This window comes from Mytilus californianus, unplaced genomic scaffold (genome assembly GCF_021869535.1).
Source record: "Mytilus californianus isolate M0D057914Y unplaced genomic scaffold, xbMytCali1.0.p SCAF_6, whole genome shotgun sequence".
In the NCBI taxonomy this organism is placed as follows: Eukaryota; Metazoa; Mollusca; class Bivalvia; order Mytilida; family Mytilidae; genus Mytilus; species Mytilus californianus.
Genome location: NW_026262712.1, coordinates 88,099,372 through 88,124,802, shown reverse-complemented (window position 1 = coordinate 88,124,802; position 25,431 = coordinate 88,099,372). Strand labels below are relative to the sequence as shown.

General features: G+C 31.6%; 1 protein-coding gene across 1 annotated transcript; it reads left to right on the top strand.

Moving 5' to 3' along the window:
- Nucleotides 1-1,973: 1,973 nt before the first annotated feature.
- On the top strand, nucleotides 1,974-9,450 carry LOC127704227 (proline-rich transmembrane protein 1-like). The gene is made up of 4 exons (XM_052208181.1): nucleotides 1,974-2,029; nucleotides 3,945-4,105; nucleotides 5,076-5,198; nucleotides 6,186-9,450. Exons 1-4 carry the CDS (start codon nucleotides 2,011-2,013, stop codon nucleotides 6,354-6,356), a joined length of 474 nt encoding a protein of 157 aa, XP_052064141.1. The 5' UTR covers nucleotides 1,974-2,010; the 3' UTR covers nucleotides 6,357-9,450.
- Nucleotides 9,451-25,431: the final 15,981 nt, after the last annotated feature.

Sequence of the window (25,431 nt, the reverse complement as noted above, 5' to 3'; positions counted from 1 at the left end):
AAATGGGGTCGAAATTTTAGACATTTACTCAAAATTTCGTTTTTTTTTTTGACATTTCTATCCTTTGGATAAACATACCTAACTTTTTTGTTTCAAAAGATCATAAACAAAAGCAGATTTTTGTAAAAACATTTGGAAAATGTTCTTTTTTTAAATTACATGAGTATGCTCTAAATTTGTATAACAATTCTTTGGAAATAATTAATTTTTATCAAAGTTTCATGATTTTAGAAAAAAAACCGGCATTTTTTGCTGTATATTTAAAAATTTTAAAAAGAATTCATCGGTGACTTTTTCATTGAAATTGGTACAAATAATCTTCATACGTAATCAAATCTAACGTTATTTTAAAAAAAGAGGGGTCCATGAACTCGTTTTCAAGTAAATCAGTCTGAATTAAAAAAATCAGTCGAAAAATACATCTTTTCCCGATTTGTCACAGTTTGACGTCGCGAAAATAACATTTTACATTAGCAACGTCATTACCTCCCATGTAACTGTATTGTATAAAGTAAAATTACAAAAAATCCGAAATCCGAGGAAAATTCTAAACGGAAAGTCCCTAAGTAAATGGCAAATTCAAAAGCTCAAACACATCAAACGAATGGATAACAACTGTATGCCCTTAATTGTTTTAGCAGATAAGGTAATGAAAGAGCTAATTAAATGTGAATTAAATGTGTCATTATCCAGGTTCTCCGGCCAAATGTGGTCGAAGTGCTAAAACCAGATTTTACGCCAAACAATGTATTTGCAAAAAATCAGGACAAATATTGTGTAACAGTTCTGTCATCCAATCATTTTAAGAAATAACAAAATAATAATTGTCGAGTTCATGATCAGTGCTTGTGTGAATTTGGAATAATTCAGTAAAACCATGGAAGTATTATATTATAATACTTCCATGGTAAAACTAATTTTTGATTATTAAAAGTCTTAGATTGCAAGCTTTAACATTCAGTAATAATCATAAATAAAACTTCTCTTGTGTTCAAAGCTTACAATTGTTTTTTTTTTTAAATTTATTCTATAAAATAGTTTCAGGCATTTTGTTAAATGCCTTTCAATTTTTCCAGTCATTATATAAAATGACTGAATCTTGCAGGAAAATGTCCAAAGTTTTAAGGCATTTTACAACATGCCTAAATTTAGAAAATGCCTGTAACATATACACATACGTCTCTGGTATAAACACGATAAATGTCATGCCGCTCATCAAGGGTCCTTAATTTGGAACAATATAAATATTCTTACCACTACCATGACTACAAACTTAGAAGAAGAAAAAAACAATAACTGAGACTTCTTTATATAGTAGTCTCTGGCAATAATAACAACAGCTGCTGGTTTAAAAAGAAAGAATATCAAAATCCTAGATTTTTTTTTAATTTTCTAAAATTAATGCATTTAGGGACTTATCATTTTTTACCTGGGAGGGGTGCTAGTCGTTTTGAAATCAAAGATATAAAATTTTCTTGATCCCCTCATAATATTTCACTATTTTTATTTCATCTCCCCCTTAAAATAATTTTTAAAAAAATGTGACCCCTTCTATTACACATGCCAAAATTTTTACATGCAAAACACTTACCATGCTTACCTTTGACCATATCTATGCTTTGACACACATGAAATATAGGATATACTTGAAGATTCAAAAGTTCACAAATGTTTCATTAGAGATAAAATTGATCCCCAACTTTGAATTTATATAAAAAAAACTTGACCCCCCCCCCCCCCCCCCCGACATTTTGACCAGCCCCCCCCTTCCCAGGTAAAAAATGATAAGTCCCTTAAAATCAGTTAATGATCCAGTTCCTACCGGGCATGCCTTTTCTAGGCGCATGGGTTGTCTTTACCAGAGACATATATGTCTCTGTCTTTACTTGGAATACATTTATTTTCGTTTCTGTTTATTATCTTCTTCCTGGCGTCGTTTGGTGATTGGTTATATTAATTTAGGAGTTGTCTTTCTTTACTCACGTTTTGTCAACAAGCCAAGCAAGAACTATGTCGTATGAAAAAAGAGGTAAACATATAATTTGTGTCCGTAAATGTAACCTTTTCTGTAAAAAAATACCTAAAAAAAGATGTAAGATCAATTTCGAAAATAAAAGGGTTTGTCTTCTAGCTTCTTCTTCTTTTGTTAGTATTATCCTTCCATTTAGGAACACCAAGAATTTCTTGTAACAATAAACGTATATACACTATTTACAGGTTCTCCATAGGTCCTCTCAGAGAAATATGTACATGTATACACGACCCAAGGGTCACTCAATACTATTCTTTAAAATCTAAAACTGGTCTCAACACTATAAGTAAAGTTTATAGAATAAAAGGAGCAGAATATTTCATCAGGTATACATGTACTTGCAAAAATATTTTGATTCATATTTCAGAGTTTTTTAAAGTTCGTCTTAACAAATGGACAAACACAGATACTGTACACTCAGTAACAATGTTTACATCTATTGTTTTGTAGATATCTAGTGTCATATTGTCCATATCAATCCAATACAACTTTACCTGAGAGGGGGAATCTCAAAGATTTTACCTGACTTAGACCCCGTTCACACTAGGACATTTATATCGATTTAAACTAGATCGGTTCACTTTAGATCGGTTTAAGGGCTAATGTGAACGCTTTGAATCGATCTTCAATCGGTCTAAACAAAAACACCAAAAGAGGTAGTTTAGTTTGAATCGATCTAAAGTGAACTGATCTAACTTTAAATGTGAACGCAAAGATCGGTTTAAACTAGTACGATTGAATCGAAAATAATCTATGCGCATGTATAGCGACAAAACTACAAGTGTAATAACATAACACGTACCCAGTATATATCGGTGGTTCGTTGTTTAACCAATATTTCTCTTTTTGAAAACAGACCTTTGTGTACATGCAAGTAAAAACAAACGGAAAAAAAGTTGTCTTAGCCGTACCATAAATTTGTGTGTCTTCTTTTCTTCTGTTGTTTTTGTTGACCTTTTTTTTGTTGTTTTTTTTTTCAAAACCGGAGCATTTCTTCCTTGCTACAGTTTTTTGTTTCAAAATTAATGAAAACTACATGAACACCAGTATCAAAATTTGAACTTGTGATTCAAGAGAAACAATAACTTCATATGTCGATAGCATTTTTAATTGTAGTGTGAACGCAGTGGTTCAGATTAGACCGATAGAAATCGATATGGTTAAAGATAATGTGAACGCTAACTGGATTTATTTAGATCGATTCAAATTAGATCGATAAAAAAAAATGCTAGTGTGAACGGGGTCTTAGACCTTCTGCAGGAATTAAAAAAAAAAATGCCATTCAAATTTCCAAAAAAGTTTTCTCTTTCTCAAACACAAAATTCATTTAACTTTTATATAAGAACCTTAAGTGCAAGATAATTCCATGATATCTTCTTTATGTACTTAGTACAGAATTACATGTATGGCACTTTCATACAGAATACATACATGACATGCTTGACATATATATACACCCTTTTGTAATTCATTATCCTCCTGTTTTGTTTCAATGGTTTTGCAGAAATGAATATTTAAGCTTGATATTCTTTTTCCTTGCTGAATGGCAATGAGAGCTATAGATCTATTCCAGAATCGCTCCAGACAAAAACTTACCAAATTTAAAATGCAATTTTTAATTTTTGCAAAACCTATCCCGTCTTATTATTTCCACAATATTAAAAAAATAACAAAATTTCTGAATTGATACATTTTTGTGTGGGATAAGATTGAAACAAAAAATATTCCCCCCCCCCCCCCCCCCCCCCCCCCCCCCCCGAAAAACTATAATGAATTATTACTCTTTTTAAATTGCAATTAAACTCATCTTGTTTCACTAAATAAGGACATGAAAAACACGTTCCTATCTTGCCCAAATTCTTGAGTACCGGTATGAAATTATAAAAATGTAAGTGATTATTTTTATTTGCAGGTTATCCTGACCAGGAATACCCCCCTCAAGAAGCCCCTCCAGCCTATAATCAGTCCACTCCTCAATACAGTTGGCATGGACAAAGCTATGCACCACAACCACAGGATCACCCAGGCTTTCCTCCTGCACCACCTACAGGCTATGAAACACAATACAGAGTTGTAAGTGGTAGTATTTGATGATAAATATTTAGTTATTATACCAGTATACCATGTATACTGTACATGTATCTGTAATCATTTGTAGTCATATCCTGGTAAGTACAAAGAAAACGGAGTAAGCACAGACAGATTCCTGTACATATGATATACCTTATATGGTGATAATTGATTTTAGCAGGTGTCTTAATTTTTCCCTATTTTTCAAGGTAGACATTTTACCAATTTATTTACCCAATATGAACATGATGAATATTTTACTACAGTATCCATTAAATCTTTTTAATCCTGAAAACACATTGAACTTTTAACTGTTCCTTCTAAGGCCTAAACTATGAAAAAAACAGATGTGTAAGTAACCAGATACATGCATATGGTGTGTCAAGTGGAAAAAATATGTTGAATTTTTTTTATTTTGGAATGAAAATGAGTTGTAAATTTTGGAAATGTTTTTACTTATGTTCCTCTTGATGAGAGCAACATATTTTCCACAGCTCATAGATTCCAATGCAAGCTCTAATGGGTGAAAGGGGCCTAAATCACACTTTTTACATCTTACACGAAAATATATGTATAAAGAATTAAATTACTGTAATCCAGCACATTAATTTTTCAAGCAAGTAAATGTCCACATTGCTTTTTGATACACACTTGTTTAACTTTGACATGTAAACAGGTTTCAGTTGTATCATCATGCCCTCAGAGTAGCTCTTTATCAATTTTTTTATTCAAATTATTGTTTGACTTCCTGTTTATGCAGATATTCTTGTATACTAGTCCTGCAATGAATTCTTCATTATTTTGAACGTAAGTATTAGTTATGATTTTTCACTTAAATTAATTATTCTATATGTATGTATCAAATCTATTTATGGTCTTTTCATCACAAAAGTTGGGTATAGATGAAATATTTACAAATACTTTAATTGGATGCAAATAGAAAAATAAGAGGATTTGTTCTTTTATTTTTTAGGTGGCACCAGGAATGGTTACAATGGCAGAACCTCCACCCCCAGATTATATGACAAGGGCCATAATGGTGACTGTGTGTTGTTTTTGGCCTATTGGTATTTTTGCTATCATGAAAGCCAGTGAGGTTTGTATTTCTATGATTACGGAAAATTTGAAGGTTGTTAAAAAGCATTTTAAGTACATTTATCATGAAGCATGGTATTTCCAGCTCACCTGGCCCAAAAGTCATAGTGAGCTTTTCTCATCGCTTTTAAACATCTGTTTATTGTCTGTTTTACTTTTGTCAGATACATCTTAGTAGAAACCTAAAATAAATCTTCTCTGAAACCATGGGGCCAATTGAAACTTAATTTAGGCACAATCAACCGTAGGGTCTCATTTTTAAAATTATATTCGCTGTTTGAAGTACAACTGATCAACAAAAAGTTGTTACTAAAAAGGGATCCTTATAGGAGGTATTGCCTTTGAATGACGATTTTTACCCATTTTTTTTTGGATTGGCAATCAACTTGAAAACTTTAATACGTAAAAAGAACTGGTACCAGCATACATGATCTACAATTTAGTCAGCTAACCACACCGTCAATTTCCTCCTTACCATGCTTATATATACAAGGTAGTTTCCTTAAAATAAATTCTATTTTAATTTTGCTTATTATCTCAAAAACAATACTACAGAGAAAGAGATAGAGTTATGAAATGATTTTATAGTGATTAGATAGTGAGGTTTATTTTACATTGATATTTGAACAGTAGGCATGGGTAATTGATTTTTGAACAGAAAGTATGGGTAATTGATATTTGAACAGTAAGCATGGGTAATTGATATTTGAACAGTAGGCATGGGTGATTGATATATAGAACTTTTACAGTGATGAATACTATTTTGAACTAAACTTGAAGGTATTGTTATAAGTTTTAATGAGCCCAAAAATAGTACTGCAGATCAAATCATCATTAATATGAATGAAATATTGACCACTGGATATTAAGAAACCAGCAATTAATTAATTACGCAATGCTACTTTTTTACTACCAGATTTCATTGCCAGTTCATGAAATGTTGCATACTAACTCTTTAGATAATATATTGATGTCCAATGTTTTTCAGAGTAAGTCAGCATATGCTAGGGGTGATCTTGCTGGTGCCAAAGAAAACTCCAGATCAGCAAAACAGCTATCCAACATTGGTATTGCTGCTGGTGTTGTCTCCGTGGTCATCTTAGTAATTATCATGGGTGTGTACTTTGGCCTGATTTTTAGTTCTTCTAGATTTGGTTAAACAATTGAAGAAATCGACAAGAAACAATTGATGATATCTCAATTTTATAGCTAACCCTTTTGAAGTGTTATATGTATAAAATATTTGGATCGACTTATATTTTTTAATTATATTGATTAATACATATCATAATAAGAGATATTTTTAATCTTTTAAAGTCATGTGACAGACTTAACAATTTATAAATGCATGTAAGGAATACATGATACTGATATGTAAACAAATTGTTGAAAAACTGTGTCTTATTAAATTATGTCAAATAAAGTTTATTTAATGTACATGCCTAATGTGGTTGTGAAATATTTTGAATGTGCAACATAGTTTTAACAAACAAAGCGAAGCTTTTACTTGTCAGATCTGTTATTCATTTTTTAAACCTGTGGACATTTTTTTTATAAAAGATATGATTTAGTATTTATTTGATACATGTATATTAATTTTATGAAAATTTCCGGGTAATGTTTTATACCTCTCTTACATAAGTATTTTATTAAAAATTTTAATTTATGGTAATCTTTTTAGGGATACTTTTCTACTTAACAAGAAGAGGCAAAATATTTTTTATATTTATCTTGTTATACCACATGCATGATATGCATTATTTCCTTGGAATTATATTGTTTGATTTTTTTTGGGTAAATTTGCAGGTCTAAACATGCCCTAAATGTTTGAATCTCTCTGCTTTAGTTATGTTCAACAATGTAAATATTATCACAAATTTCAATATTGTACCTTAAGAAAACACTGAAGTTTTATTTTATTTCAATCCATTGAAGAAATTTTATCAATGTATTTTATGAAAATTATAAAGGATAATTAGTTGAAGTATCACGTTCTAATGAAACATTTAAAGCAAAAAATTTTGTATAGTAAATGAAGTAATTTGAAAATATATTAAAAATGTATTGGACAGGCGTGAAATGAGCATTTTACAATGATGTCAGTTAGGTTTAAGAGGCTTTTAGTAGAAATATTTCTATAGTGTTTTTTGTTGTTTAGTTATTGGTTACATATATTTGTCTGTAAATATATTTTTTACTAGACCATGATATTAGTTGATTTTTTCTTAATTAACAATTAATATATTATTGCTGGGTTTATTTTTTTGGCAGTTCTGGTTAAAATTCTGTAATGGTTTTAGATCAATCATTTCAGTTTAATTGACACATCATAATACCCTAGTGGTTTAATAATTTATCCATAGATGCCAACAATTACCATTTTCAGTAATTGTTACGAATTTTGAACCAAAATTATGGTGTTACGATTAACAATCTACTTGTAACAGATTTTTGTTCCTTACCTGCTCGGAACAGTTCCCTGTTTAGATAGCATTTTGATCATTGTGACCTTTCATTTTTGGTTATAATTTTGAAACAATAAGCACTTGAAAGATTCAGATTATTAAATTCTATCGGGGTTTCTCGAGACTATCTGTAGTAGAAAGTGATCTGTCCATTTCTTGTGTATTCCGAATAATTAATGAACGTGGCAAGTATGATGTATGACGGAACAATGGAATTTCTGCAGTAAGGAAAGAAATCAGAAAGTGGGATAATATGCCTTTTGCAAATATTTTGTAAAGAAGAGTTCCATTTAGTGCGATGGTCAGTGTTCCTCACTTGCTCATCAACTTTGGGTCGTAGTTGTTATAAATAAAGGAAGTCATTTGTCACTGTGTGCCTAGTTGTCTGTATTATTATTATAAAATTAATGGAAAAAATATTATTACTGAAAAAAGATCATAAATTACGGACATCTTAATACATTTTTACTGATTGCAATAAAGGAAGGTTGGCATCTATGTTTATCATTTATATTTTTGGCATTATGTTTTCTGTGTTTTGATTAATTAATTGTCAAGGGTATTACTTGTGTTATTTTTAATTGTCAAGGGTATTACTTGTGTTATTTTTATGCTTATAAGTGATCATGTATATGGACAAGAAGATAAGACCTAGGCAGCAATGCAGAAATATTCTTCAGTTTTCAAACCATACAATTCTTTTGACAGTTTGATTCTCGAAATAGTATATGCTGGATAATATACTTATACCAATGGCAAATTATATCCTGGAAACAAACGTACAAGAATGATTATTATTTTTAACTACTAACACATAAATAACATATTCTATTGTCAAACAATATATGTGACAATGTGGATAAAAGATTTACTATAACTATTCCAATTCATGATAAACATGTAGTCATTTTACTTATAATCCACACATGGAACAAACCCATAGAGTTTAATTTCAATTGAAAGGAGGCATTCGACTTATGGCTTAAATGCAATAAATTTTTTTATGAAATCAGTTTTTTAATGCATTAAACATCTGTCTAAATTCCTGACATTTACTATTGCTATTTTATGATGCTTTCAATATGAGGCTGTACATTTTTTTTTATATAATCATATTTTTTATACGAATAATTACAAAATGACCAGATGTTACATTCCCATATTCTTTGTTATTGTGATTATAAAATCTTACTTTACAATTATAAAATTATTGTTTCCCAGTAGCAGAGCAGACCAAACTAATATGAAGAAAGAAAAGAGTTATCATTCTTAGTATATTGTTTAAAAATCAAAATGTTTTTTTTTGTTATCAAGAAAAACTTAGACTTATTTATAAAAAGATTAGGAATACAATTTAAAATATTTTTCAAATTAAGGGCCTTTTAAAGGCAACATGACAAACAGTTCTAAATTGTTTTCCTTAAAATCTTAACTGATTTAAATACTACCTTGATAGTTATCAAGTAGTTTAATTATTATTTTTATTAAAATAATTTCTCTTTTGAGGCATTTGACAACAAATGTTTGAATCAAGTTACTCTACGTAAATTATCATCATGTTAAGAAAGCACTTCCGAAGAAAGCAAACAAAATATAAAACATGTTTTTATCATGTTAATGTTTGCAAAATTGTAACCATGACAGATGGCAATTATTTTATTATTTTGTTTCTCATATTTATATGTGGATCAATGTTTAATTTTATGTGTTTTTTACTAAGTAATGTATATACATATCTATTGTTAAAATACTATGTTGGTATGTTAAAATATAACTGTTAAAAGCAAATATAGTTTTAATGACTTTTTATGCCTCGGCCACCAGTATTAATTTACCCTTGTTCATCCAATCAATCAGTATGTCCGTCCTGAAATTGGTTACTGTTCTCTAACTTTAGTTTGCCTCAACCAAATGCTATGAAACTTATACACAATGCTTATTACCCCCAAACACAGATAAAGTTCGAATTTGGGTGGCATCACTTTCACTGTTCTTGAATTATATCCCTTTATAAATGGAAAAATTGATGAATTTGCCATTTTCCATTTTCTAACTTTAGTTTGTCTCAACCAAATGTTATGAAACTTATACACAATAATTTTAACCACCAAACACAGCTCAAGTTCGAATTTGGGTAGCGTGACTTTCACCAATTTCGAGTTGTCCCTGATTTTATAGTTCACTAAATATGAACATGTGAATGAATGAATCAGATACAGTATACAGGAATCTGATGTTCAGTAGTTATCGTTTGTTGATGTGGTTCATAAGTGTTTCTCGTTTCTCATTTTTTTATATAGATTAGACCGTTGGTTTTCCCGTTTGAATGGTTTTACACTAGTAATTTTTGGGGCCCTTTATAGCTTACTGTTCGGTGTGAGCCAAGGCTCTGTGTTGAAGACCGTACTGTGACCTATAATGGTTTACTTTTATAAATTTTGACTTGCATCTTCTTATATCTATGTGATGGTGCAAGTGGTTCAAGGTGTCATATGGACACATGTTTACTAGTATTCATTTTACAAATTCACAGTTCAATTTTGCAAACATAAGTAGTCGGCCCTGAATACTGTATCTGATTCATTCATTCAATCCAATAATATTTCCAATTGATAAAAAAAATACACTATTACATCACTCAGAGCTATAGAACAAATGAAAAACAAAATACAGCAACCTCAATCTCGTTCTCAGACATTCTATTTTCATGTGTGTCTGTGCGAATTCTATGCCACTGTCATACAAGTGAGAGGTTTAGCTACCTATAAAACCAAGTTTAATCCACCATTTTCTACATAAGGAAATGCCTGTACCAAGTCAGGAAGATGACAGTTGTTTCTAATCATTTGATGTGTTTGAGCTTTTGAATTTGCCATTTGATAATGGACTTCCCGTTATAAATTTTCCTTGGAGTTCTGTATTTTTTTTTATTTTACTTTTTTCCAAATCCTTTATGAAGCATTAATAAACCAACTTTGCCAGGTACAGGTAGAAAGTATGCATCCATCAAGTAATGTGAAATTCTAGGTTCTTCTAAATAACTTTATATTTTTCAATTATCATCAAAAGAGAGGCGAAAGATATCAAAGGGACATTCAAACTCATAAGTCGAACATAACATTACAACGCCATGGCATAAAAAGAAAAAGACAAACAACAGTACACAAACACAACATAGAAAACTAAAGACTGAGCAACACGAACTCCACCAAAACATTGGGGTGATCTCAGGTGCTACTGAAGGGTAAGCAGGTAATGCTCCACATGTGGCAATGATTTAAGCAAAACAAGTAATTTTACAAAATAATTAAAGAAACATCTCTTAAGCTTCCTGTCTTTGAACAAACATAAGATTGATAATTTGATTGGTGTTTACCTCACTTCCAGTGGCAAATATTTCATGCATATACAGGACGAGAACAAATTTACAACATTGCAAAGTGGGACGACCAGGATGCAAGGTGAAGTTACTGCCACTGCAAAGTGAATATATGTTGGATAGGTGCAGACATTTTGCCTGGCAAAGAGGCAACCTTTAGACCCCTCAGAGAGTTGTTGCTATGATTCTTTGACGTACAAGGAGCATGGCAATCTCCCTACACGAGGCATCAGATGTAATCTTCCCATTCCGACTGTATCTAGCTGCGTATATAGATAACCATTTGATATTCATGGAGAGGTGGGTAGGATGACTTTTTGGGGATTGAATATTTATTTTCATCAGTTGCAACACATATGCTTCTTTTTTCTAATGTACTGCATTTTGTGTTGAAGAATAATAATTTTCATCCATGTCTTGGGTAGGATTATTTATTTTCAGTTCTTACCAGGTCAGGATATTCATTTCAAAATTATTCTTGCCCACCAGAAAATCAAATAGTCATCCATAGCCAAATGGACGCCCCTCTTGAACATGTGTTTTACTGCTTGAATCAAGAAGTCCAGCAATGACCACATGTCTACCGGTTTTTCATAATCAATAACCTTGGGTGAACAAACATAATGTACAACAAACTTAATGTAAATTAGAATAAGTCAACTCAACAGATAGGAAAAGACCTTTTGATGCTCTAGAGGGGGCCCTGAGGATTTTGGAAATAAATATTCTGGTCTGATAATAACTGGAAAAAGTTAACACTGCCCAAAATAGAAACCTAAAAAATTCTCTATATGCATAGCTCTGATTCCTTGTTCTGGTTTGGCTTTACTCTATACCTATGTATTTTGGTTAATTGAGAACAGAGATCTACACAAACTGTAAACAAGTCATTCCAATATCATTACCATCCCCACTGTACAAATGAAAGAGTATATATCAAGAGCTAATAAAATTTTATTATTTCTTTAAAGTAATATAACATGTATAAAGGGTTTATAGATGTTTATTTACAATAGTCTGAACACCACACCATATGGACATTAGATTTGAAGCACACCCACACAGCAGAAATCAACACATTAACTTAATTGAGGTAGGTCGTGGGTCTTCAGCCATCTTGGATTACAAAATAGTAGAACACAATCGTTCAAGATATTTAATAAAATATGCAAATTTTGAGAGAAAGAAAGATATGTAATTTATTTGTTTTATTACAAATACCAAATTCATGTCATTTATTTAATAATTTTTACTCTTTTAAAAAAACCACAGACCATTTTTGTATGATTAGTTTTTTTTAACTTTCCTATTTAAGAAATAACCCAACTTTTTTAAAGAAATGTGTTGTTATTTACCTATTTTGTTTTGTAGCAAGCAAACGATTCCCATGGCCTATTTTTATACGACCGCAACGTATAATGTTATGACGTTGTCGGCGCCGTCGTCGTCATCGTCGTCGTCCGAAGACATTTGGTTTCCAGACAATAACTTGAGTATTCGTTTATGAAATTGTACCACAAGGTTTCATACCACAAAAAGAGGTTGGGATTGATTCTGTGGGTAATAGTCCTAACTGTTTAGGAATTAGGTGCAAAAAAGGAGTCGACAACAAGCATTGTTCTTGTTTCAGGGCAATAACTTGTGTATAAGTGTATAGATCTCTGTGAAATTGTACCACGAGGCTCCATACCTTAAAAGCAAGGTTGGGATTGATTTTGGGGGTTATGGCACAAACCGTTTAGGAGTAAGTTGCCAAAAAGGGGCAAAAAAAAAACTAGGACTTTCCGGCCAATAACTTGAGTATAAGTCTTATGGATCTCTATGAAATTGTACCACTAGGTTTCATATAAAAAAGGAAGGTTTTAATTGATTTTTAGGGTTATGGCACAAACCGTTTAGGAAAAAAAGGGGTAAAAAACAATACTTTTCTAATACTTTGTATAAATTGGTTATTTCTTGACCAATTTAAATGGGGTTTAATTCAAAGTCTTAAATTCTTGGAGTTCTTTAATATGCTGAATCTCTCCGTGTATTTAGAATATTAATTTTGGACCCCGTTTTCAAATTGGTCCACATTGAGGTCCAAAGGGTCAAAAATTGAACTTTGTTTGATTTTAATAAAAATTGAATATATGGAGTTCTTTGATATGCTGAATCTAAACGTGAATTTATATTTTGGATTTTGGGCCCCGTTATCAAATTGGTCCACATTGAGGTCCAAAGGGTCCAAAATTAAACTTTGATTTCACCAAAAATTAAATTCTTGTTTTTTTTTTGGTATGCTGAATCTAACCGTGTATTTTGATTTTGGATATTGGACCATACTCATTGATAATAATAGGTAAATGTCCACTATCAATTTTTTAAGTTCTTAGACCACATTCATTCTATATCAGAAACCTATGCTATGTCAAATATTGAATCACAATCCAAATTCAGAGCTGTATTGTACAATTAATAGAAATTGTAAGTAGAGTCATAGTTAATAATAGATACAGCATCAAATTCTAATTTTAGAGAAGAAATTATGTATAAATATAGTTAGAAATTTACAGTTCATTATTAGATATTTTAAAAAATAATTAATGATGTAAAGATATTTTAGAAATTGTTTTTTTTCATTTGTTTTGTAAATCGTTTTAAGAACTTCATGGTAGGTTTGTTTGTTATCCTGTATAAATTATTTTTTAGAATGATATATATATATATATATATATATATATATTTGATGTAGCTAACCCATAAATAAATTAAATTCTTGGTATACTTTGATATGCTGAATCTAACCGTGTATTTAGATTTTGGATATTGGACTATGATAGGTAAAAGTCTCATTTCAAATTTTTCAGTTCTTTGAGCACATTAATTCTGTGTCAGAAACCTATGTTGTGTAAAAAATTTAATCACAATCCAAATTCAGAGCTGTATCAAGCTTGAATGTGGTGTCCATACTTGCCCCAACTGTTTAGAGTTCGACCTCTGCGGTCGTATTAAGCTGCGCTTCGCGGAGCATTTTATTTACTATTTATTTTCTGAAAGCACATTAGAAGACCTATCGTCTCATATTTTATCTTAACATGTTTTTGCTCTATACACAAAATTGATTTTTCCAAGCATAATCCATACAAAATCTGTAGAACACGTAGTTTGAAAAAAAGATCCTTGAACCACACATTTTATTTGAAAAAAAAGTTAAAAACGCATGATATAAACTACATTTCTGCCGATTATTAAAAAATCTATCGATTTCATTTAAGCAAATATAGGTCACCGTACGGCATTCAACAATGAGCAAAACTATACATGATAGTAAACTATATACTTTAAGGTCCCGGCGTGACACAATGTTTCTATTTAACAAAGCCAGGTATTTTGCGTTTTGATTTAGGTAACACAAGTAATGTATATATTGAGCCCTCAATACATAAATGGTCACCTAATGCCATTAAGACCAATATGTGCCACTCAATTTTTACACTAGATAGCAAGTTGGCAAATTATTTTACGATAAAATATGAAGGGGATTTACACACGTCAGTTGAAAAATCAATCGTGGCATAAGCAGAAGAAGAAAACATGATGAAAACAAATCACATAAACTCCAAACAAAGTGACATCAGGTGTTTTTGCAATGTAAGCTTCTCACACTGTGCATGCCTCACCCGTCACACGATTTAAAAGCCATACATGAGAGGCAACATTAGTTTACTAATGTTCAAATCTCATCACTTTATCTATAAGCTACAACTCAAGGCAAACGAACTGAGAGAATCGTATAAACTGCAACAAGAACGAGACCGGGTTCGAATACAAGGTAATCGTCTCCTGCTATGAATGCATCGTCCAGCATGCAAGTCCACCCTCAGTCAAGATGTGACAATCGGGAATAGTAAATAATCAGTAAATGTACAAATAAATGTGGGATCTATTTCCTGTCTTTAGTAAGTTGAGACACTGTAACGATCAAATGATTAATGATGGTGACAGTAGAACATGTGAAGTAGTAGCCTTTCTGGAGTATTTCAAATAAAAAGTATTACCTTTTCAAGCTAACTTTTGCATCGCGTATCAATAGAGATGCGTACACACCGTATGCAGAGGCAGATGGTATGTAAATTATACTCAAGAATCTAAAGTTGACAATGAGAAAACTAAAATCAGTCCAAATATTACAGATCCAATGTTTGAAGAGTCCACCAGAGACAATTTTGGTAATTTGGTCTAGATATAAAACAGACCTTCTTTTGTCTGTGCTATCCCAAATTCAGTTTGAAATATGATGAACAAGGACTTCCTGAAATTATTCTAAAGTATACGGACGTTATCCGATTTATCTAAGAAGGAACGACATGCTTCATGTTTTCCTCTTGTCTTTAAGACATCTTGGCATTATGTTTTGCGTCACATGAGTATGAAAACAAGTCGGATGACATGAAAATACAGATTGTCTGTGGATATATCAATCTGACAATTAGGACAAATAGTTGATGTCGGTCGATGCTTTTGTTTTTAGTGTGGTTCTTATACAGTGTTATAGGAGAATAACAATGGTATTCATAAGTGATATGAACAATTACAGTTCTAATAGATGAAACACTTTTCAATGGAAAATATAGTTAAAGTCAGAATATGAGACGGAGACAATTAAGAAACCGAAGACCGGAAGTACCGTGGAAAAGATACTATACTAAATAAAACCAATCAGCATTCAAAGTCAAAATGAATAAAACTAATAATACAGGAATACTAACACCACTTCATTCTCTATTTGATAACTTAATATGATAAAACCCAATGAGCATTTAAGAAGTTGATAGACATATTTAGGTTTAAATCAAGGCTACAAATGGAAATATTGTGATTTTCAAAATATTTCTACCACGGATGCTACATGCCTTGTTTAGGACGTTATAACGACATTAAGAAGTAGAAACTTTGGAGGTATTAGCATCTGAACTGCAAGCTACTGAAAAAAAACAAACTCCTTAATTTTCTTCAACCAATCACGATCATGGTATTATTTAATGTACTTTAATTCTCACAATTTAGAAAAAAATCTTATGATCAATACAAGGCAATAAATGAAAATGAACAATGATTACTCTTTAATTGTTGTTCAGGTTGTAATAAATTCATCTTGCAATTATTAATAGCTTTTTTAGGCCACCGACCGTCGTTTTATGGTGACGATCATGCAACAGGCGTCTACAAATGATCTCCAAAAGGGAAATGAATTGCTTTTTGACCGTCTAAGTGATTGTTTTACTTTCAGAAGTATATTTGCTATAAACATTTGCTGATGATTTATGGTTAATAATGGTTTCTGTCTGTATGTCTTGGCTTCCGGTGCTTGTAATTTGTCACAGTTGTCGTTTATTTAAATGTGTAGGATAATTCAGTTTTTCAGTTAAGATTTGTAATAAAATATATACTAGTGTGATCGTGGCTCCTGATATTGTGAATAATTTATTTCTTACATTAAACGACATCATGATGATATTGTAAAACTGTAGGAGGCGTGAACATATGTTTGTTTTTGAATGGAGTAATTGTTCTTCCATGTTAACTACAATAATTTTATTTTTAGTTTTTAAAAAGAGAAAATGACGAAGTGTCTCTGTGGGAAATTCTTAAGAGGGGAATAAAATGGCACGACACGCGTTATTATTTGGCCCCAATTTAAAAAAAATTGGTGAAATTCTATAATCCTTTGAAAACACTATTCCTTGTGTTGATGCATATTGGTCCGTAATGTCATTTGTTATATCACTGTGACGTCATACAAATAGAGAATTAAAAACAGCTGTCATACAAGTGGAAAGTTAAGCTAGCTATAAAACCAGGTTTAACCCACCATTTTCTTCGAAAAATGCATGTACCAAATAAAAAATATGATGTTTTGAAACACCTCAAGATGTAATTTAATAGAATGTGTTTTGAAGTTGTTTTCAGTGCTTCATGCCGATATGTTGAGTCAAGCCCTTTCTAAATGAGTTTTACAGTTTGCTCTTATGTTGTGCTGTTACACCACTGTCCCGGGATAGGGAAATGATTGAGCGTTCACAAATGTTTACCTCTGCTTCCTTCTTATGTGTCTGTCCCATGTCTGTAGCCTGTAATTCATTTTTTGTCGTTGGTTGCTGTTTGTCATCTATTTTACCGTTCATTTCTTTTACAATAAATCTGGCTGTTTGTTTTCTAGTATGAATTGTGTCAGATTTCGTCATGCAGGGGCATTTACTTACTAGATGTTATGGTTTTTGCTCTTTGTTGAAGGCCGTACATCCACGTCCTATAGACAATGATGGATAGTTGTCTTATCTGTAATCAAATAATGACTCCTTTTAATTATATTGATAATATTTGTTTAATTTTCGGATTTAGCAGCCAAAAAAATACCGTTTGCTATCTTATTCTTTTTTTTTTTTCATCTTCTTTTCCAACGCTAAAAGTAAGTGCAAACGCTTCCACTAAATCATTTTGTTAAATCCATATTTGTCAAACAATTACAGGGAACTCAAAATCAAACTCCATTTGAGATGCCCATAACATGCGCCTCTTGACCCGAGAATCTGCGCCACTTGAACTATTTACGTCATATAACACTCACTTTTCCTTTGTGGCGTCCGACATTTTCCATTATGATGTCAAAATTTTACGGGAACCTTTGTGATGTTCAGTAATGGCGGACAGCTAGGGATAAGGTGTATTGTACTTTGTAATTACATCATATTCAGTTACAAAAGTGATGGATCGGTTCTTTTCTTATTTGAAAAAGCTGCGTTCGTATCATTTAAAAATTGTTAAATTTCATTTGTAGGGGCATTTGGGGTAAGTGGACATATGGGGTAAGTGGACATATGGGGTAAGTGAACACATTAGTCTAATATTTCAGGTAAAATAATTTTGTAGGAGTTTTTTCTCTTAAAACAACGAACCTACTTGTTTCACTCCGATGATAAAAGAGTTTAAATGATACATAAAAGGTTACTTTTTGTAAAACGTTTTACCTAATTTCGCCGTTTTAGAATCTAAATTAATGCATTCTTGGTAATATTTTCAAAAGTGTACACCAAAGCGTCGTGGTTTGGTTAAAAACGTCCTAAACAATTGCAATTCAACCAATGACGTGACGTTATTTTTTTTTTTGGGGGGGGGGGGGGGGGATTTCCCTTATCAAATGGCAAAATCAAAAGCTCAAACACGTCAAACGAATGGGACAAACTGTCATATTCCTGACTTGGTACAGGCATTTCCTTATGTAGAAAATGGTTGATTAAACCTGGTTTTAAAGCTAGCTAAACCTCTCACTTGTATGACAGTCTCATAAAATTCCATTATATTGACAGCAATGTGTGAACAAAACAAACAGACATAATAGGTAAAAATGTCAAAAATATGGGTACACCAGTCAACATTGTGTTACAATCTTAATCACTATAAAAACAAACAAATATCTCAACAAAATTAGACAGACGAATCGAAAAGCTTATTTTCAGGTAACTTGATGCCGTCAGCAATGAATTTTTCGGTTCTTATACATCCTTGGCTCTCAAATATTCGGCTTTGAGTGTTCCTGAAGATAAATCAAGAAAAGTGCATTGGATGCATAGTGCATGTATTTGATAAAGTGCTGTTTTCATTTTATTTATGTAAGAAGATTAAAGGAAATTTGAATAAGGTGACAAGTAGATTCCGTTTCATCAAACTGATTTCATAACCAAAAGGTCAACGCTTTTGGCAAATCTTCCTCATGAAGTATACAACATAAAATATCAGTAACATTTATAAATGCATTTAAAGCTCTCAAAGTTATCTTTCTTGTTATTTGACATCCATATAAAAGCATGAAGAAATAACAATAACAGGTTTTATTAGCAATTAATTTTACAGCAAAAGCTTCTTCAAAATATTTAACTAAACATGAGATAGCTTAAATCTAAAACAGACACACACATAAAAACGCTTTGTAATCCAGTTGGTGTACTAGAAAAATTCACACAGGTGTTATAACGTGTTTTCGTGTTCGTTTTACCGATCGCAAATTTTGTGCAGGTTTTATACTGTACTAAAACTTTCTTCTTTAAACAAGAATATTTATAATCCTTTGATTTTTATCATGCAAATAGTTATATATAATAATGGTTTTACTTTATCATATAATTTGAATCTTAAATGTTTTGTGTTCTAAATGTTCAAATGAATATCATTTATTTACTAAATCATTCGTTTTCACAGAAGTAAATAAACAATAGCACTTTCAGACGACAGACAATGACATCTACCCTTTTTGTGGTGACTTTTGAAAGTTTTGAAATTTGAAAGTGGAATGTAAAGTGTAACAATCTACTTCATGCCTTTTTCGTTAACACGTTTTCACATTGGCCACGGTTTACGGTTAATCCACAAATTTTATTTCGAGTGAGCCAACCGCTCGAATTCTTAAAATGTTTAACATGTTCAATTATAATCATGTACGTAATCAGACATGAAACGCAATAAGGAGTTGTGTTCCTAACGCAAAAGCATATCAATAGGGTTATGTGGAAAAATGAATGAAGTCGACGCTACGATTGTATTTTGGTCATTAAATATCATAAATAAGTTGATCGATACGATGTGTCAGCGTCTCAGTTAGCAAGAGACACTTTAATTCACCAAATTTTGAATTACTTAGTGAGAGAACATCATCTTTATAGCGGAAAGTCAAATTAAAGGATACTGCTAACTTCTTTTTTTTCTTCCTAAGAAGATCCTGTATGAAGTCAGCCTGAAAGAAAATGTCGGCAAGAAGAGGAGCACAGTTGGTTCACATGGGAATGCCGATTGTTTGTTGAAAAACACGTCCTCCAACCGTAACAAATATGTTCTAATTGTCGTAACTACAACCCCGGCCCCTTTTCCCCGAATGTGACCTACAGAATTAGACTTATAACTGGGTTTGTACTAACATGAGCAACACGACGGCTGCCAAATGTGGAACAAGATCTGCTTACCCTTCCGGAGCACCTGAGATCACACCCAGTTTTTGGCGGAGTTCTTGTTGCTCAATCCTTAGTTTTCTGTGTTGTGTTTTGTGAACTGTTGTTTGTCTGTTTGTCTTTTTCTTTTTTTTTTAGTCATGGCGTTGTTAGTTTTTTTTTCTACTTTTGAATGTCCCTTTGGTATCTTTCGATTCTCTTTGTTAACCAAGAAATCAAGCATCTTGATAATGTCAGTTTAAGAGAAGTTTTTGTTAGAACCAGAGTGATTTTTTACAAAATACGATTTATCCCTCACTAAGACAAGAAACTTGTATCTACGAAGGCCAATCTTTTTTATGAAACAAAGCAGGACTAACTCTTTTAATTTGTCTTTTAGTTTGGAATGTGGAATACTTGTGTAAAGTGTAGAAAAGTCAAATGTTTTAATACTATTGCAAGATGAAAGAGTCTTAGATTGTATGTACTCTAACAGATCTTTTGGAATTTTTAAGTATCCACATCTGATTCACGACGCTTCTAGAATAGGTAGTTTCACAATAATTTTGAAGCCCGGCTTTGATTGCTGATAAAATTGATGTTAATAATTGAGAAAGAGGTTTCGTGAAGCACTTGTAAGACCCAGTAATATAACGTGTTTGTACGGACACTTATGTAGTTTAGGTATCAAATAAGATGAAGGGAGATCCAGTTCTTCATCTTTGATTGAAACTCCAAAGGAACATTTAGAACAGACCTATGATTATCCAGGATTTCATCCATGGTAATTGTCGTGGGGGTATATGTTCAGTTTCCAACTGAATTGTCAATGCCTAATTCATTGATCAAGCAGTTTATGTAATGTGATTTGCACACAAACCCGATGCTGTTTGGGGCTTTATCTGCGGGGACAACAACATATTTGTCAGGGAGGTAGGACAAGTGTTTTGCAACATTTGGGTCTTTAAAGATTGATGTAGCATAGGTATTCATAGATTCTGATATTCATAGATTCTGATTCGGAAAGAGTATCTTCGACTTCTTTCTTGCGTTCAACCCATTACCTGGCATAATCCTCGACTGAATCCACCAGTATTTTGAAGTTGTATTTCCAATTGATGGTTTTAGGCTCGCGATAATTCGGGCCTTTGGTTAACATATTTCGCAGAACAGTTTTATTGACAATGTTTAGGTCCCCAGTAATAACGTTGCCAGCCGGATTATAGATGAATAGGGACATAAAACAGGTGCAATCAGGAGGTTTAGACTTAAAGTCGTCAATATTGAGATCCTGGAACGCGTGTTTGTAATTGAAAATTTTAGTTGCAATTAGTTTGGTATAGGCATAAGAAATGATAAATACAGACTGCTCTTTAAAATAGGGAGGTAACTGTACATATTCATTACCATAAAACCATTTTTTTAGCAAGACAGAGTTTGAAAATAAAATAATTTGCAAAAAGTAAATTGATTTATTTTCTTCAATGGTTTTAGAACATATAAATGAAGAGGATGATTTAATCAGAGTAATTAAAGGAAACAGTTTTTTTCGATATGTCACCGTGACGTCATGAAACAGGTCTTCATTGATATATTAGAAAAAAAGATAAGATCTTAGACATACAATTGTAATTTTAGACTATTTTTTGTGTATACAATTAAATTTAAGCAACAAGCCCCATCATTACTGTGTTTGATCACATCAACATCTGGAAGCAAAATTATTTTTATGTCTACAAATTAGTACTGTAAAGGCTGTAGATATGAATGACATCATGACATCATCTCAAGTTAAAGCTTTTTTGACAGTTTGTTCAGTTTTTCCATAAGTATAAGAAGTTTGAAGCATGTTAGATAATATCAATAGAATATAAATACCAGTATATGACAGAATAATACCACGCGAATATATGAAATGTGTTGTTCGGAAGACTTAACAAATCTTTTGATTGTCGAAAATAAAAAGATAACCAAAAAGAATGACCCTATCATAAATGCATGAATTAGTTGAATACGATAATTATGCTTGTATATCAGATCGCGGAAGTCATGTTTTCGCAAAACGTGAGCGGATCATAAATTATCCTACTCAGTTGAATAATCTTATCAAAGATACCATTGATACAACTGAAGTGATCCATATTTGATTTTTTTTTCTTGTAGTAACATTGCAATATTTATACACCAGTGTGTAGATATAAGAAGATGTGGTATGAGTGCCAATGAGACAACTCTCCATCCAAGTCAAAATTTATAAAAGTAAACCATTATAGGTCACAGTACGGTCTTCAACACGGAGCCTTGGCTCACACCGAACAGTAAGCTATAAAGGGCCCCAAAAAATTACTAGTGCAAAACCATTCAAACGGGAAAACCAACGGTCTAATCTATACAAAAAACAAGAAACGAGAAACACTTATGAACCACATCAACAAACGACAACTACTGAACATCAGATTCCTGACTTAGGACAGGTGCAAACAAATGCAGCGGGTTTAAACGTTTTAATGGTACCAAACCTTCACCCTTTTTTTCTGAAACAATAGTGTAACATCACAACATAGAAAGACACACTATAAAATATCAACTGAAATAGCTTAACTCAATCAAAGGACATATGTATGTATTTGTTTAATTTATGATAAAAAAATTAAATAAATATCATTTTAAAGTTACTCTATTCTTAACTGGTGGTTTTGTATAAGTATCCAATGTTTTGAGCAAAAAAATGTCAATTTTTTCAGTTAAGAAATACAATCTTTTGTTTAAGGAAATGAACACTTTTAATTATTTTTAAAAAGGTCATAAACTGACACCATGAAGATGCTTAACTTTTTATTGTCAAACTATATGTTATGTTTGGTGGAATTTCATAACAGTATAGCTCTAGGTTCACAATCCTCAATGCAGATAATGTAAATGCTCTTTTATCGTCATTTGTACACGCACAAGTTAAAAGAAGAAAAACTAGATAAGTGTAACCTTAGAAAGAAAATCATGTTGAATATAGTTATACTAAACAAAACATAAATATTAAAATGTTGACTTCAATTAACCTTCAAGGTTTTAGAGATAATTTTCATTTCAATTAGTTTCCGTTAATCGTTTATATATGCTGTCTTATAATAGCTGTCGTTAATTGTGTGGCAAAGGTGAATACGTGTTGAAAATCATATTTGGTTATGTTTTATTCTAGGAATGTTTGAACAAAATTAAACATTAATGGGTAAATCTCTTATCAACATTGATGATACAAGAATATTTATCAATAAGTCCTGCTTCATTGGTCAGTACTAGCGGATGTTTATTTTTCTATTCCTTTTTCCAGTCGATCTTTTTGCTACCAAAAGTGAAATTCAAAATTACAATTAAAAAACATTAGTGATACTTGAAAAATGTAAAGCAATTATCATTTATATGAATGTTCCCTATCTAATGAAATAATTTCGATAATTGTTAACAGATAACAGATTCATTGTAAAAATACATCAATGGAACAATTGTCAAATCAATGAAAAAAACCCAAAATCTTCTTTTAATTTTTTGGTAAATTTGCTAGCTTATATACTTTTCAAATAATTTAATTTGCATTTTTATAAACACCATCAATTAGGCATATTTAAAAAGGTTACCCATTCGGAACCTCATATTGAAATATACGGCTAATTTCGTTGCAATCAGATAGCGAGGAATGACCAAAAGACATCAAAGACTAAGAAAATGTGATTTTAATTGCAGTGAAAACTGTTAAAGTACAAATAGTTTCATTCTCTAACTTATTACCTTATCGACAATTGGCGCTTATTTCAACTATCTACTCAACCATGTGAAAAAACACTTCGCAATTATCGAACTGAGAGAGTTTTTTTCAATTTCATATTTGATTGATTAAGAAAACGCACGTATCTGTGAAAGGTTTTGATGGATGTATAAATAGAGAAATTTGAGAGGTTAAAAATCGATTTTAATAAACCATAAAATCAATATCAATGATGTAGCGGATGGTTTTATTAGTATGGCTGTTATACGGACATGATCGGACAAACTCGTTATCTCCCGATCTCGGCGTATCGCGTTAATCTCTAAGTAAATGTTTTCCATTTGCTTTCTTCCATCGGAACTACAACACGCTTATCATTTATTTTATCTCTCAGTTATTGGTGATTTGATTAACTTTATTTTGTGAAGGAGTGTTTTAGGAAATAAGGATATCAGGATTCTTTTCTAAGCAACAAAAATCTATGTCAAAAGAAATTAATCTTAATTGAAATGCACTAATGTACTTTTTAACTGCAGATAAACAAGGCTAAGAGCCAGGTTAGATGTAAAGCGAGATATTTTTATAAAAAGTAAAATATGTCAAATCGTTTTAAAATTGAAGTAATAAAATCGGTTAGATAGCAATTGTTGTAGTCTAACATTGAATGCTATGTAGTATATAAGAATGTTTAAAGCTTACATGCTATTTGAATAACAATTTAAAAGTATATAAAGAAGCTGAAAAAGTCTGTTTTCGGTAAACACGTACATTTAAATTTGAAAAGTAAAGATTGTTGCCTCTTAGACAAGTATTTACTGCAACTAGAATGGCTTATTATTTGTCGTAATGTCTTTCGCCATTGGCATTACAAGAGAGGCGAATGATACCAAAGGGACATTCAAACTCATAAGTCGAACATAAACTGACAACGTCATGCCAAAAAAAGAAAACATCCAACAGACAAACAACAGTACACAAAACATACCATAGAAAACTAAAGACTGAGAGGGATCTCAGGTGCTCCGGAAGGTTATGCAGATCCTGCTCCATATGTGGCACCCGTCGTGTTGCTCAAGTATGTACAAACCCTGTGATAAGTGTAACATTACCTTTTGTATCGCCTTTGTTGTCTTTTTGTACTTTTAGAAGGAAAAATAGTGCCTATTGCTGATATATTCATACTATTTCCCCGAATTCAGTCAGTTAGCTTTATATAGCTAATTACGGTTGTTTGGTAAATTTAATGACATAAAAAAAGATTATAATAATAAATTTTGATAATAATGATGATAATAATAACGATAAAATACTGTTCGATTATGATACTTTGTTAAATTGCATAATAAATGCGTATTATATAATTAGCTATTATTAAAAGATCTGACCCAGTTCTTATGGTCAATATTGAACTTCAAATTGCACGCTAATTGTATACCTCTTCAATTGTTCGTCTTTCGCCTGTCTCGTGACTTTCGGTTTGTTTCATTTGTGCTATATTTCCGTTCCGCTTTGAATATAATTAGTTTTGGTAAAGTGTACTTGTGATTTGATATACTTATATGGTAATTATGACTGGGAATAATTTTATTTCTGTGGCATTTTGTGACCACTGGATTTATACACATATAAAACAATCACACTTATTATACATCATTCTTACTTCTATTTGA

Excerpts from the sequence above, each read along its gene's own strand:
- LOC127704227 (XM_052208181.1), top strand. Across the intron at positions 4,106-5,075 it reads ATGAAACACAATACAGAGTT|GTGGCACCAGGAATGGTTAC; the intron begins GTAAGTGGTAGT and ends TTTATTTTTTAG. Across the intron at positions 5,199-6,185 it reads CTATCATGAAAGCCAGTGAG|AGTAAGTCAGCATATGCTAG; the intron begins GTTTGTATTTCT and ends AATGTTTTTCAG.